The sequence below is a fragment of the Trypanosoma brucei genome, chromosome 11 (genome assembly GCF_000210295.1).
Source record: "Trypanosoma brucei gambiense DAL972 chromosome 11, complete sequence".
Lineage (NCBI taxonomy): Eukaryota > Euglenozoa > Kinetoplastea > Trypanosomatida > Trypanosomatidae > Trypanosoma > Trypanosoma brucei.
Genome location: NC_026744.1, coordinates 1,195,085 through 1,209,821, shown reverse-complemented (window position 1 = coordinate 1,209,821; position 14,737 = coordinate 1,195,085). Strand labels below are relative to the sequence as shown.

The 14,737-nt window shown below is 48.4% G+C and overlaps 5 protein-coding genes across 5 annotated transcripts; all 5 read left to right on the top strand.

The window, feature by feature from the left end:
• Positions 1-283: 283 nt before the first annotated feature.
• Positions 284-1,807, top strand: TbgDal_XI4770 (hypothetical protein, conserved; the record flags this gene model as incomplete). The annotated part of the gene is made up of 1 exon (XM_011781321.1): positions 284-1,807. One exon carries the CDS (start codon positions 284-286, stop codon positions 1,805-1,807), a length of 1,524 nt encoding a protein of 507 aa, XP_011779623.1.
• Positions 1,808-5,031: 3,224 nt separating this feature from the next.
• Positions 5,032-6,561, top strand: TbgDal_XI4760 (hypothetical protein, conserved; the record flags this gene model as incomplete). Its single annotated transcript, XM_011781320.1, has 1 exon — positions 5,032-6,561. One exon carries the CDS (start codon positions 5,032-5,034, stop codon positions 6,559-6,561), a length of 1,530 nt encoding a protein of 509 aa, XP_011779622.1.
• A 792-nt stretch (positions 6,562-7,353) lies between these two features.
• On the top strand, positions 7,354-11,061 carry TbgDal_XI4750 (hypothetical protein, conserved; the record flags this gene model as incomplete). Its single annotated transcript, XM_011781319.1, has 1 exon — positions 7,354-11,061. One exon carries the CDS (start codon positions 7,354-7,356, stop codon positions 11,059-11,061), a length of 3,708 nt encoding a protein of 1,235 aa, XP_011779621.1.
• A 660-nt stretch (positions 11,062-11,721) lies between these two features.
• Positions 11,722-13,647, top strand: TbgDal_XI4740 (hypothetical protein, conserved; the record flags this gene model as incomplete). Its single annotated transcript, XM_011781318.1, has 1 exon — positions 11,722-13,647. The coding sequence occupies one exon, from the start codon at positions 11,722-11,724 to the stop codon at positions 13,645-13,647; it is 1,926 nt and encodes a 641-aa protein (XP_011779620.1).
• A 399-nt stretch (positions 13,648-14,046) lies between these two features.
• Positions 14,047-14,688, top strand: TbgDal_XI4730 (hypothetical protein, conserved; the record flags this gene model as incomplete). Its single annotated transcript, XM_011781317.1, has 1 exon — positions 14,047-14,688. One exon carries the CDS (start codon positions 14,047-14,049, stop codon positions 14,686-14,688), a length of 642 nt encoding a protein of 213 aa, XP_011779619.1.
• Positions 14,689-14,737: the final 49 nt, after the last annotated feature.

Below are 14,737 nucleotides of genomic sequence, written 5' to 3'. Positions count from 1 at the left end.
AATTGGACTGCATCAGGAAGGCGTTAAAGAAAAGGGAGTAAAACACGGAGGTGCGACTTCTTTTTTTTCTTGTACGTGGGTGGATATATACATAGGTATATATTGTCACTGCACTTGCAAGAAAGAAAAAGAATCAAACCGGAAAAGGCAACCATTTGGCTTCAATATCAGCCCTTTTTTTAAAAAAAAGATAAGGTACATACCTGAAGCCGCGAGGAGCTCAAGAGAACACACGCAAAAAAAAATAAATCTGTAAACGAACGATACCATACTAAGTACTAATATGATGAGCGGGAGTAGGGAATCGTTCAGCGCTCCTTCAAGTCTTCCAAGCACACCACATGGCCTCACTCCAGGTGCCATCAACTTCTTCATGGCGGCTAATGAGGGGAACCAATCATGCATGGACGCTCTTTCTTCCATCACCTTTGCCCAGTTGGCAGGACCCCTGCAACCCGTGTACGGGCCGAGCAGAGTTCCACGCCACCAACAGTTTGTGGACTTGGTTACCGATAGCAGCGGGATGAGTCCATTTATTCCTTTCGGCACCCAAGGGAGTGCCAACAGCAGCACCGCCTTCCCTGTGGACAATGCATACTTGTCGAAAAGAGCACCACCGGAGTCCGAGGGGCAGACTCGCGCCGCATATTATAACAATTCTTCCGCATCCATGCAAACCCCAGAAAAGGTTGACAAACCGCAGATGCTCCGGCAAGTTTCTGTTGGTGCTCCAACACCTTCTTCTGGGATGGGTATGACCGCTTCGCCAGCCACAGTGTGCCGGTACATCACACACGCAACGCCAGGCAGTGCTCTCCTCGATGAAACTTGCACTCGCACATACCTGCGCAGCGCTCCAATGAACTTCGTTGCTTCAACTGGGATTACCACCGATAACGCGATCGGTGCAGTGTCAAACGCCGTCCTATCTGCTGCAGCAGCAGCGCTACCATCAGTGAAGGTGTCGATAGACGATAAACCCACCTCTCTCGCAATAGAGCTGGAGCAGGCATACGAAGAGCATGTGCATGAGAGTAAGCGAAGGGTGGGTGACAAGGTGAAGCGAAAGGAGAAAAAGGTGCTCGTCACCGTTGGTTTCCCTGGTGTTGAGAACATACCACAAATTATCTCCGACGGCACAGAGGAGCAGCTATTGAATAAGGAGGAGGTGGAGCAAGGGAAGCGCAGAAGGGAGCGAAGGCAGTCAAGAGGGAAGAACAAGCAGAAAGGTGACAACAACAATAACAACTGCATCTTTCACGACGGCGACAAGTTTGTGTCCAACTTCTCTTCGATCCATGCTGACAATGAGTCGCATGGGGAGTGTGGGGATAGAAAGTTTCTTGTTACTCTGCGCTGTCACGGCCACCGTGATGTGACTGCCATATGCTGCTTGCGGTTAAGCAAAGGCAAATATGTGATTTTCGAAGCAGACCGTGGCGTTGACCTCGGTGAAGTGATCAATGTGGAGGAGTTGATCTCGGAACCAAGCGGGAACTCCGCACCAGCGCAAGTGCTGCGGTGCGCCCTGGATGAAGAGGTAGAGGACTGGAAGGGACCGCTTGTGGAGAGGGAGAACGAGGCGGTGGAGGAATGCCGTCATGTGTGTGAACAACTCGGGCTCACTATTCGCGTGGTTGGAGCCGCCTACCAGTTTGATCGTCAGAAGCTGACATTTATGTACGAAAGCGATGATCGCGTGGACTTCCGAGCACTTCTGCAGGTGATGTTCTCCAAGTTTCGCTGTCGTATTTGGATGGAGCGCCGAGGCCGAGGCCACCAAGACAATGATGCACACACTGGCTGAAATCGGATGAGACGGTTAATAGAGTGTACCCAACGTGCAATATCCGGTTGAAATATAAATAAATAAATAAATATATATATATATATACAAGGAAAAAGCACACACACAAAATGATATATACATATCTACATACGTATATACGTATGAAAACATGAGCCAATCGGGTGTTATAATCAGGACCGGAAGAAAAACCATGGATTATGGGGACTGGGACGTCTTTTCTTGTTTTTGAGCCACGTGAGCGCGTACTCCTACCTCATCGCCTAACTTGCTGGGGTCAGGAGTTTTCGCAGCCAATCATAGAGATAGTAGCAGCAGCAGCAGCAACACAACACAATCATAATTGTATCTATTTTATTTTGTTCTATTTTACTTTTTTTAAAAAAAAAAATGATAATGAACTCTCCCCACACTTCTCCGAACACTTAACATTTCCCCGTCATTTTCTCCTTACCAGATAGAGAGATTTGTGTACGGGTGATGGGGGGATGTGCAATTGAGTGGAATGACTGGGAAGAAAGCTGAATTTTCATACGTCTATTTACATATTTAAATAAATAAATATATAATTACCGTTATTATTACCTGGGGGTGTACTGGGGGTATGGGAAGGAAAACGTCACAAATGAAAAAAAAAAAACATCATCAACAACACGCACACACACGAACCCGGTTACGCGTCCTTACTGTTCATTCGCGTGATGACCGCAAGCAACACAGACGGTAGTAACACTTCGTTTCTTATTTTCAGGGTTTGGAGGGAAAAAAAGAAAAGGGAAGAAGGGATGGGGGCACGTATGCCTTTCCCTCCCTCTAATGTTGTGTATATGTGCCAAATTTCCCTTTTCTCGCATCTACCTGGTGTAAAGGAAATGACCAAAGAAGGAAATTGTGAGGTGACTTACAGTTGGGAAATTATTTCCAACGAATGAGGTATGGAAGATAAGACATCTGTACCGCGTGGTGACATGGCAAGCAATGTGTTTTTATTTTGTTTTTTTTTTTGTGTGTGCATGAGGCCTCTAACTTGAACTGAACACCTTTCCTTTCTTTTCACCTTTGTTTTGAGTGTCTTGGGGAGCCAGAGGTAAGGCAAACAACAGCAGCGGCACCACGGAGGGAAAGGGAGATAATGAAGGCAGTTAAGAGCAAGTAGTGAGGTGAGGTTGTAAGAAGTGGGGGACAGTACTCAAAGAAGCAACGGTATAAGGGTGTAAAAAAAATTCATAACATACACATGGATACGCGAATGGAAAACAACTACAACAACAAAAGGAATGCAGCTTCACTTCCTTGTTCTTCTTCAGAGAGAGAGAGAGAAAGACACTCATATTTCTAACAGCTTAAGTGTCTTCTTAAGGTGTAATGATATCTTTGCTTATCTTTACTCGTATGTTTCCCCTGACATTACTCTAATTCCTCCTCACACATGTGTTTCTTTGTGGTGAGGTGTGACGCCATAGGGCGCGGCAACCTATTGTCGTTTGTCTCATTTCCAAAATTTGTATCACAAGAAGAAATGCCAAGGAGTATATTTTTGAGCCAGTGGCTTTTTCTTAGTATTGGGTTTGTTGGAGTGATGCTCGGGGAAGGAAGCGGACCACCGAAAATATCCCAACGTTTGATCCCATTCCCTTCTTCTTTCTCTCTTACACAACCTCACGCATTCCTGTTCTCCTACTTCTCTACTCCTATGTTGCTCTCCCTTTGGTTTTATTACTTAACTGTGCTTGTATACACATATATATATTTGTGTGTGTTTGTGTTTGTGTTTGTAATGGGAAAGAGGGGCAAACTGAAAATATTTTCTGTTCTTTGTTTTTTTTTTCGCTTTTGCTTTCGTTATTGATGTTTTGTTTTTCTTTGTTCACGCTGTGTGCACGATTGCTAACTTTGATGAAAACATCCAAACAAAAACTTCCAATGTGTGGAATATTGTTTATTTGCTTCAGTCATCGATGTTGCTGTCGGCTTCCTCCACGGCCGCACTATAGAATATGAATGGATAAACGAGAAAATGGTGTATGTGCGTATTTATTTTTGTGTTCGATACAGTTGGCGGAGCGAAGGTAACATTCGCAAACTGTCACACTTCGTCATCTTCTCCGTGTGGATTTCGCTTCTTCGCTAAATTCATTTCCATTCTTATCATGTATTTGTTTCTCTTTTTTATCAAGTGAAGCCGAGAGGTTTTTTTTGTTGCTGCTTTTGATCTCTTGTTTTGTTTTTAAAGTTCCCCACCTATTGACCAAGCGTGCGCCTAGAATAGAATGGATCGCACTGCTATTCCTTCGTGTTTGTGTTCTTTGTCTCCTTTTTTTTTCTTTGTTTGACTTTTGCTGCCGCTCGTTTTTAACAAAATAACAATCCTGAATAAAAAAAAACTCTCTACAATTCAAAATCACACTGAAAATATGAAAGAGTTATCGCATTACCCTTGGCTGTGCAAAATTCTCCGCAAATGTGGTTCGTACATCCTTCTACTCCTCTTTTTGTGCCTTTTTATTCATGAGCACCTTTAAAAAAAAGTTTCTAGGAGGAAGTAGGGAGGAGGTTGTCACAGATGTAAAAAACAAAACAAAGATAGGAGGAAATGGGTTTATTACAGTTACAAGGTGTTTGTATTGCGTGATACCGCCGAAATATTTTTGCCACTCTCCCGTTTGGTGAAGGGTCCTATATGGGTTTGTAAAGTTTTGCATTTGAATTCACTACCACCTGATGGTCGTGTGCCGGAAGCTGAGGGATTTTGGAGGAAGAGGAAATATATATATATATATATGAGTCGTTGCGCAATTAAAAGATGCTCCAAGTAGTGTGAGGGGGAGTTACAAAGAGTCATGCGGAGTTATTGGCTCAATTCATCACGTTTTCGTGTCTCAACCACTGTTGTGAACCTATGTTACCGTTAAAAAATTTGAACGTTCTCTTTTCCTTTCTTTTCCTTCTTCTGTTTTTGCGTATATGCGTGTAGGGCGCAGTCAATGTTTCCTTTGTTACATGACGAGCCTTCCAATAATTTCATTTTCCGCATCGCATGGCGACCATTGCAGTTGCAACGATTCTCTAATTCGTTTTTCCATTCTCTCTTTTTTTTTGTTGTTTACTGACGTCTGCCATGGGGTGCTTATGCTTCTACAGCCTTTTCGCCAACAGCAACGCCTTCCAGTTGTGGATAAAAAGAAACCCCTTCCAATAAGGGAAACAGATAAAAAAATCTGTCCATGATGGGGGACGATGATCGTAAACTGAACGAGCAACAGATGCAGCTTGTTAAGGGGTTGCTGGAGTCGCAACGCAGGGACAGTATTGTCGATGTATCTGACGCTGTGAACTCCACCTTCTTTAAGGGAGAGGTCGACTGCCCCACAGCTTCGACTGGAGGGGTTTTCCTCACCAGCGCTGCAGGTGCAAAAAGTGGTAACTTGACGGAGCGATTGCTTTTCCATGAGGCTGCGAGTCCGGTAGAATGTTCCATAGGGGGAGAGCAAACAGGAACTGTGGCATCACCAAGGGATCGGTGGATACGCGGGGTACTCATCACCTCAAGTACGCCGTTGATGCCGAAGGAATCGGTGTTCGTAGACGAGAGGAGTAACAGCCGCATGTTATTTGAGAATACGCCGTTGGCACAGTTGAAGCTGCGTGTGGTTCCCGTGTCACTTCCCACATTTGTTCCCAACTCTGATAGGAACCTGACGGCTGCGGGTGGGGGTTGCAACCTTCGAGAAATATTGGAGGAATATGAGCGAACATTCCTGCGCGGCTTACTGGTATGCATCAGTTCGCTGCTGCGTCGACGAGTCGCTCTTGAAAGGGCTGAAAAATCTGCTGCCGGCTCTGAGGGTGACAACAACGGGAGTGATTGCAACACTGTGACAAGTCCCTTGAGGGAAGAGGAGTTTTTTTTCGATGGGGAGCTTCCGGTACTTTCGGTCCCGATCTATTACTTTGCTATATCCATGGAAGATAACGCCACATCGCGGATAGCCGACGTTGTTGACGTTGTGGAGGATTTTATGCATCTTCTTATCGATGCTGCGACGTCGGTGGTAATGGAGACGACGGTTATTCTCCAGTGTCTCGTTCATATTGCCAACACTTTTGGCGCGAACGGGCCCCAACTATCAGAAAATGTTTCTGAGTCCAACGACGCGGCTGCCAAGGAGGCGCTGCTTGCACTTCACAGGCTCACCGAAGTGATGGTGAAGAAAACAAGAGAGAAACAAGAACCTAGAGGAGCTGTCAAAACTGCGGCTGCCCGCAACGATGATTGTACTGAGGCAGCTGAGCAGATTAGTAGCGATGTTGCGTGGCCTGCTCGCGGCGACGGTTTTCAACCACTCGTACTTTCGCTAGGCAACGATTTGGAACCAAGTGATTTTCTGCGAGCAACCCTTTGTGTGCTCCCAGGTGTATTGGTACATTGCTTAAAGGGCGTTTCACGTAGTCCGAGCATAATTATGGCGTATTACATACGGAGATGTGCGGGGCGGATTCGCACACCTTTGCAGCAGGTGGTTGAAGGTGAAAGAGGTTCCCTACATTCAGATGATCCTACAAACAATGCAGCTCCTTCTGGCGACGAATCAGGCAATGGTGACATGCATGTGTTCTCCTTCTCGAGTTTGCTGCAATGTCTACAGAGGGCACGGCCCGTTGTGAATCCACAGGTATGCTTCCTCGCTGAGTTGCGTTCCATGTGGATGCGAATAACCCGGGAGCGACTAAATTATGGAGAGCGTACTAGTTGATATATATATATATATATATATATATATATTGGCGCGTGTGTGGCCAAGTAGGGAGAAATAGAACCACTTTTGTGGCATTAGCTTTTTTCGGGTTTAAGAGGGGAGAGGAAGATGACCGTGATGTTATCTCTATTTTACATTGCCGCCACTTGATTATGTCAGGAGTCTTGGTGTTTTTACACTTTAACATCCCCCTTTTTAATTTTATTTTATTTGCTGTCTGTATTACGTTTGTTACTCTACAGTGTGTGCCGAGGCGTGCCGTCTCTGCGTATTATCGGATCTCCTCTGCAACACAAGTTCAGTGCCCACCAGTACCGTTTTACCTCGAGACCGCGCGCAGAGGTTTCCTAATTATAATTATTGCCATTTTCTCTTTGTGGGGAGATGCTTTCGCCTTTGCGTTTCTTTATTTTGTTTAAGCTATCATTTGGTTGCCGCGTGTCTCCTTCAATCGTCCCCCCCCCAGGAAGGAAAAAAAGATGTCCATTCCTTGTGTTGTATTTCAAGTTAATTCACTCTCTATTCTTGCGCAAACTATGCGAATGCATAAAATTTGTCTTGTACGTTTTTCTATCAACGTTTGGTGCCAGTACATCAACTGCGCATAATCTTCGCTTGCCTGCGATATTCAAGGAGTTGGTACTACTGGTAAGGGGATTAAGTCATAATTTACAGAGTGCCGTGCATATTTTTCGGTATCGACGATAGGCAAACAAAAATAAACACCCCCAAAAAAGGTATTCTAACAATTGTGACATTATTAGTGTTCGCTATTTTGCGAATCGGTACATGGCAACACTGACGGTGACCGTACATGAGGCGCGTGACCTCCCCGTCATGGACCGCACAACGGGTCTCGCTGATACCTACGTTGTGGTGAAGCTCGATGACCTTGAATACACTACAGATATTTCCCGCATGTCGTGCCATCCCGTATGGAACAGAGTTTTCCGCTTTGACACGCCGGACCTGCTTGTTTTGCAGGAGGACCCGCTCGAAGTGCGCGTCTATGACCATGACATTTTCAGTCGCGACGACATCGTGGGACACACCTTTGTGGACCTCAATTCTATGGTCCTGAAGAGCAATGCTTCCATGAGTGGCTGGTTCCCTCTCTTTGACACTAGCACTGAAGGCATACGGGGGGAGATTCGCCTTACGCTAAAGATAAAGTTTCACACAGCGGAGAATCCACTAGCCCCGCGTCTGCCTAAGCGGTACGTCTGCAAACTACCTTCACCACAAAACACGAGGAGCCCCCACACTCGCGGGGAGACCAGTCAACAGCCACAAGCTGTACCTTCAGCCGCCTTTATGCAAATGTCAAGCGATTTGGAACCACTGCGAGCAGCGCGGGCGCAACATCCCTCTTTCACCATGGGGGATGAGGGAGTTCTTATTTTTTCTGCGTGGAGATTGGACCCTTCTGTGTATCGTGTGGAGACCATGCTTACAATGGTGGAGGAGTTAATCGTGAAGGCAGACCCCGAGCATTCCAAACTCACGAACCTGCGAAGCACACGATCCACTAATGAAGCACGCATCATTCAACTGTACAAGTTGAGTGGAAAAGTTAGGCGTCAGTTGGCGCGTAAGGTGGTGGAAATGCAGTGCAACGCAGTACTTGGTTACGTAGAGGAGTTTGACATGGAGGCTAACGGTATAATCGTACGTGCCTACGGCACTCCATGTGTTCTCTCCGCAGTGAAGTTCGTTGATCCAGGGGGTGCAGATACGGTGCCAGCGGCACAAATACAGTTAGTGAAGAGGCTGACTCCCCCCATGAGCGATTCGCCTGTTGCTATGCATTGCTCCATGCCGACACCGCTACAAATGCCACCAGCCGTTGGACATGGTGACCTAGCTGGTAACAATGTGGTCGCCATGAATATCCGATGTCTTGAACAGGAAGCGGTGCAGGCAGCGCAGCAACCGCAACAGCAACGGTTAGGCATCTCCACTGCAGCGCAGCAGAGGTCAAGTTTTCACGGGACGAGCGCTCTCATACCCTTCGTACATGAAAGCAACTCACCAGGCGCTACGAGAGGAGACAATCCTTCTATGGAGTCGCTGCCACCGGCACCCACGGGGATGCGAACAAACGTCCTTTTATTGACCGTAAAGGACCTGCCTTGCGGAACCGTAGAGCACGTCGGTGGTCACATCAGTGCCATGTCCGTGAAGATCGTAGCCAAGATGAAATCTAGACACCTCATTTCTCAAGAACGCGATGCATGGTGGATGGAACTGCGGGAAGAGCTGAGGGCCAATGCTCGTGCTTTTCACTGTAATGTCATTATCGGTTATGAGGAGGCGGTGCTATACCACGAAGACGTGGTGGTGCTATCACTTTTCGGCACGGCTGTCATGCTTAATCTTACACTTCACCCGCTTCGCTGTGGTCCGGAACTTCTGTACCAATCAGTGAGGAAAAGGTTTGCCGCGAGAAAGGCGTGCTCGTTGCTCCACCTATACGCTCCAGTGGTGCGATACAAGGATGCAACAGAGGAGGACGCAAACCAATTTATGTGCAATGTCTGCCACTCTAGGTTGGTACCCGAAGTACTTCTTACATCATGTGCGATGCCGCAGGAACTCATTTACAGAGAACGACCGCGGCTCGTTCAGGCCGTTGTGACGAAGGAAAAGAGTGCAATTCGTGGTGTTGGACTCGCTCTTGCTGTGTCGCAAGCGTTGCCGTACATTGAGTATTCTTTGCACAAACAACTTCTCTTCAATCTCAAGTTCCAAAAACTGAATGCCGTCTTTGGTATTCGCATCACCCTTAGCATTTCACACGACACCATTATTGGAACGCTGACGGGGACGGGCTGCTGCCTTGTGGGTCTTCCCGTGCCGTCGCCCCCTCGTGTGGAGGTGCTTGACCCTGCAATACGAAACAAGGAGTCTGTAATTCGCCTCGAGGCTGTAGCTGAGCAGCTTGGGCGTAGTCGGCATCATCGTCTGGGTGGCCTCGCAATGAACATTGGTGCACGGTTCGCTAACAGCAACCTACGTGGCTCAGACTCTTCCTGCGATCCTTTTGAGGCTTGTGCGGATGATTTTATGTCTGACCATTGGGATGACAACGAATCTTTTGGTGGGTCTTGCAGCAACCACGAACCTGGTGGGGCTGGGAAAGCCGATAAAACTACAGACTATATTGTCAAGATTGATGATGAAGAAGAGGCAGAGATGATGCTTGGAATGATCGGAGATCTATCGTTTGAAGATAGTTTGATGGTTACGATACCGTATGTACCGGAATCAGCAAATATATACGGTTCCCAGGAGCGTGTTGTGTTAAACACCCGTTTCGCACTTCCTCGGACATATCACGGTGCCACAGCGGTAGCAACTGTTAGCGAATGTGTTGCTAACGCCAAACGTTCCTATGTCCAGACAGTGTGCCGGGCGGCGCTACGCCGCTGTGGCCGTTCTTCGTTGTCTAGACTTTGTGTTACAAGTTACGCGTGTGATTTCTTTTTCGAGCCGAATTCGGGAGAACTACATCTTCGAATGGAGGGATGTCTCATGACGTGCACGACTGAGCAGCAAACCCGCTTGATGGAGTTAGAGAAACGCTCCTTCAGCGAATGCATGCGTTATTTAGACGCCGACACAAAACCTGTTGATCACGGCTCGAGCAGTCATGGAGAAGCACCTATGGTGGATGGACTTCGTTCTCCGCCACTTGGAAGCAGTAGCTGCGGGACTGGGCCTGCGCCACAGGACGCTGAGCCGAGAGTCTTTACGATGAGCAACGCACCTTATACGCTTCCGTATGTTTTCAAGGTGGATGCAGTAAATCCCGCTCAATGGTGGAACGAGAGGATCGTCGCACCAGTTTCTGCGCCCTCCGATGCGTTTGAATTCTACAGTGACAACAGAAGGCGCCATGGCGTCATAGGGCGCAAACTACGAACCTTTGCCTCAAAAGTCACAGCTTTCGTGGGAAATATCTTAAAACCCACAGGGAGCCAAACAAATAGGCGACCGAGGTCTAACGCCCAACAGTGTGAGACCACACCAATTTCGTCGGAAGTTGCGGGTGGTGGATATTTGCTTCATGAGCCAATGCGCCGAATTCCGTCTGATCCGGGAGAACTGGAGGCGGGAGACCCTGTTGTGATATTTACATCTCAAGATTTTGTTGCGGGGCAGGCTATCAAGCGTTACGTGGGGCGGCTCTCCCAACACTTCATTCGCGAGGCGTACGAGGTCGACAACTCCACTGATTTGGGGATCTTCTTCCAGCAAACAGAGATTGAAATGCAGTGCATGGTTCAGGCGATGGTGATCCTCATGGGAGGCAACGCATTACTTAAGCACCGCGTGACATATCATGAAGTTTGGGATTCCGATGGCTCGGGGTGTGCTTCCCTGTTTGCCACCGTAACAGGTGATGTGGTAGAGACTTGTGCCACTCCCCTGGTACCTTTACCGTGTGGTGGAACTGGAGATAACAGTGGAGAACCCCTTATTTGTGGATACTGATGACGGATGACAAACCGACAGAGACAGATGGCTTCGAGTTTTCCGAATTGTTAACACGTTGTCAACGAGGTTACGGATCGGGGTGACACGCATGTACAAGTGTGTTTACGCGCATGTGTGGATATAGGGTAAGCTCAACCGGCTTGTAGTATCAGGATGTCAACGGTAGCTAAGGGGGTTTAGTAAGGTGCGGTCTGATGCATAAATGGCGGGAGCGTTGGTCCACCGGTGGTTTTGTGACTCTTTGAGGACCAACGCAAACATGGGTGCATGGGTTTATTCCCAGAGGATTTTTTTTCTTTAAAAAAAGAGAGGAGCATCTGAGTGCACTCTTCCTCGGTTGGTATTTATAAGCCGTTGCGGAACCAGGTCATTGTGTGTGCATGTGTGTGTATGCGAGGGGAAGGGGGCACACACACTCTCAGAATGCGCAGACCCTGTCGACGCTGTACCTTCCCCCACTGGTATTGCCGATTTTGGCACGTTGCACCAGTGCTGAGGGTGGCTTCTAAATGGTTATGCACGAGTCCCTTATTGTTTCCTCTTGGAAGTCGCTCTTTTCACGTCGTGTTTTCTGTTAGTCTTTGCTTAAGCTTCATTTTCCTCCTCATTTTTGCTTCTTTTTTTTCACTTTGTTTGTTTTAGCGTTTAGACCGGGACATGCGCGTGCTAGCTGTGGACAACGGTAAACTATGCGCACTGTCACCCAATCGAAGTCTTTACGCAATAGTCAAAAAGGGTCTGGTTGTTGTGTTTATTGACTACGTCCGCCGCACCTGCCAGCTGAAGGGGGAAACCGCCACGACGCCCAATGATGTTGTTCCCCCTGTATCAAACGGTGATGTCGTGCCCCCCGCGTGTCGGAACGATTCGGTCATATCAAAATACACGGCTCTCGATGAAATACACGAACTTCAATGGTCACCTGACAGTACGCTTGTGGCCTTATTGCTGGCGCGAAGAGGAATTATAGAAATTGTGAGTGTGTATGGAAAGATCTGCGTAGCTCGCGTGGATGCCGGGGTGGTGGGACTCCGCGCTATGCATTGGCACCCGTCGTCTCGTGCAGTATATTGGGTTGGCCTTTTGCATGCGCATGTGTTTTCTCTCCTGGATAGTCAGCTAATGCAACTACCGGGAGGTGTGAAGTACTCCGCCCAATTGGCAGGGCTGCGGCTGACTGTACCGTCACAAGGACAGCGTAATGCGTCGCCACTCCGCTCTCGCAGTGGTGGTAGAAAAGTCGGAAGTGATGATAGAAGTGGCGGTAGTTTGTGGCCAGGCAAACCTGTCAGCGAGGCTGCCCTAATTCGGTTCTCTTTGTGTCATCGCTTCCTGTTCTATGTAACACCGAAACTACTGCACTCGCCACTCTCGGCAGTTCATGCGGAAAAGGATTCGGTGCATTCGGCATCCAGCGAAGATGCTCTTCAGTCACAGGCGGCTATCGAACAAACTAACGCCGACTCTAAATGTTTTCAGCGGCGGAGTGAGTGGCTTGTTGTGCTGTCGGCCACGACACATGAGGGGCTTCACGCCTTCTCAATTGCCAAATTTGTACCTTGTGTTTCGGACTGCATTCCACTTCAAGGAGGTATCGCGTTAGTAGATTACGCTCAAGGCTCCGTTGCGCTTACAACTTACGATGGCACCCGTTTGCTACATTATGAGCCAACGGGTGTGCGAAATGTGACTGCTTCGAAGTGTGGCAATGTGCTTCTTATTGTGTTCGGAAGGGCATGCCGTGCAGTGATCGCTTCCAAGAAGCGGGTAGTGGCATTACGGCGTATCTTTTTTGATTCTGACGTTGTGCTTCCTTTTAAAATGGGGGAGCTAACGGTGATGGAAGAACCTTCGTCACCGGAGAAGTCTTTTGTGGAATTCTTACAGTTGAGTGGAGGGGATAAGCGGAACTCGAGTGATGTTGCGTGTCTAGGGAAGTATGACGGATGGGCAGCTGCTGGGGATGACAAGGAGCTCGGTGCTGCTGGTCTGGCAGCTATCAGTGCATCCGGGAAGTTGGCAGCTGTTATATTACCGCTGTGGCCCAGCACTGTTATTGTGATTGACGTTGTTCAGCAGAGAGTGTTGTCGGTTTTATGTCACCACGCGAATGCAGTGGGACTATACTGGGCGCCTTCACCACACTCGAAATACTGGCAGTTCCAGCGCCGCCATTACATGCAGCCGCTTCGGCATGGGAGGGATGATGGTACGGGAAAGGTGGCGCAGGGTGGCAGTGCGTCCTGCGGTGATGGAAGTCGGTCTACCGCGAGTACGTTTGTGGGGCAGGACGAACCGTTACTCATTACAACGGACAATTGTGAGTCCAAAGTATTCGTTTGGCTCTCCGACCGCGCGATGTGCTTTGCAGCAGCAGGGCAAGGGTGTCCCGTTAGCGCTGGAGGTGCCTTGTATATGTGCCCGAGGAAGGTAGATGCGCTGTCTCATAACGCGAGTGGTGCGCTTCGATTGAGGGTAAACCGCGGTATGTTTGGTGATGAGGCGGAAGGAGTTGTTTTGGTGGATGATGTGCAGGAAACTGCTGTCATGGTGACGCTCGATGGTGAAACGGGTGAGATTTGAGAAATTTGTGACATCATTTTTATCGTGATTTTATATCACGTCTTGTCCCGTGTTTGTGTCTGCGATAGAGGCGTGCAAAAGAGGTGCTGCTTGTGGACGAAGCCACAGGAAACAAGAGGCGAGACGCCTTCCCTAGCTACTGTGTGGCCCGCATTCTGTGGGAGATCAAGCAGGACACCCTTTGGCGAAACCGTGCGGACCTGTTTCATGAGATCTTGTTCTCAGTAACGGGGCCTCTGAAAATATTTCAACTTACTGCCGGGTGAAGGGAGATTCCCCTCCTTCTGCTGGTGTACAATTATTTTCTGGTGGGGCTTCATAAAATTCTCCTCACTCTTCTTTTTTTTTTTTCGTTTCGCTGAATTCTGTTTTCGAACCCGCGCGGGGAATGGAGGTGGTATGATTTCCACTGCGTGCAGGGCACCGGTACGAGGGCGGGCATTTTGCGGATGTAACCGTGGATTAGTGTCATTTTCCTTTTACTCAACCTTCGCTGGGGATCGACGTGGTGCCGGAGGGGATGAGACAAGTGGCGCAAATAGTGGTGGCAGCGGTGACTCTGGAGAGACCCCGAAGGCATCAAAAGCCACGGTGGAGGAGCGCCGGCGCATGGCGAAGAGTTGGGAGAACGCCTTCTTTGGACGTGTGCACTATGAGCCTGGCATGCATGATAGATACCAAGCTGCTCTCGATGCTGAGGTTGAGGAACACGCGACTCTAGACGAAAAGGATAGGTGTGACAGGTTGCCCAACTGGCCAGATGACGAGGAGACTCCACTGCATGAGTTTCTTCAGCTTTCGGATGCTGCGAAAAAACGTTACATCGTCAGAAGGTTGACGATGGGGGAACGGCGCATCAACTTCGCTCCGTATTATGGCAGCTTGCTTATGATGCAGCATTTAAATCTTGGTGAACTGATGATCAGTGATGCGGAGCACTTGGTGCGCGAAAGCGGTTGGATGACTGAGTGTGTGGCGTCCAAGATTGAAGCGGTTAGGGAGTGCGCTTCCAAGATTAAATTTGAATATGACCTCGATTGAGCGATGGGGCCGTGTTCACAGCTTCTCCATGCGGGATGATACACGTATT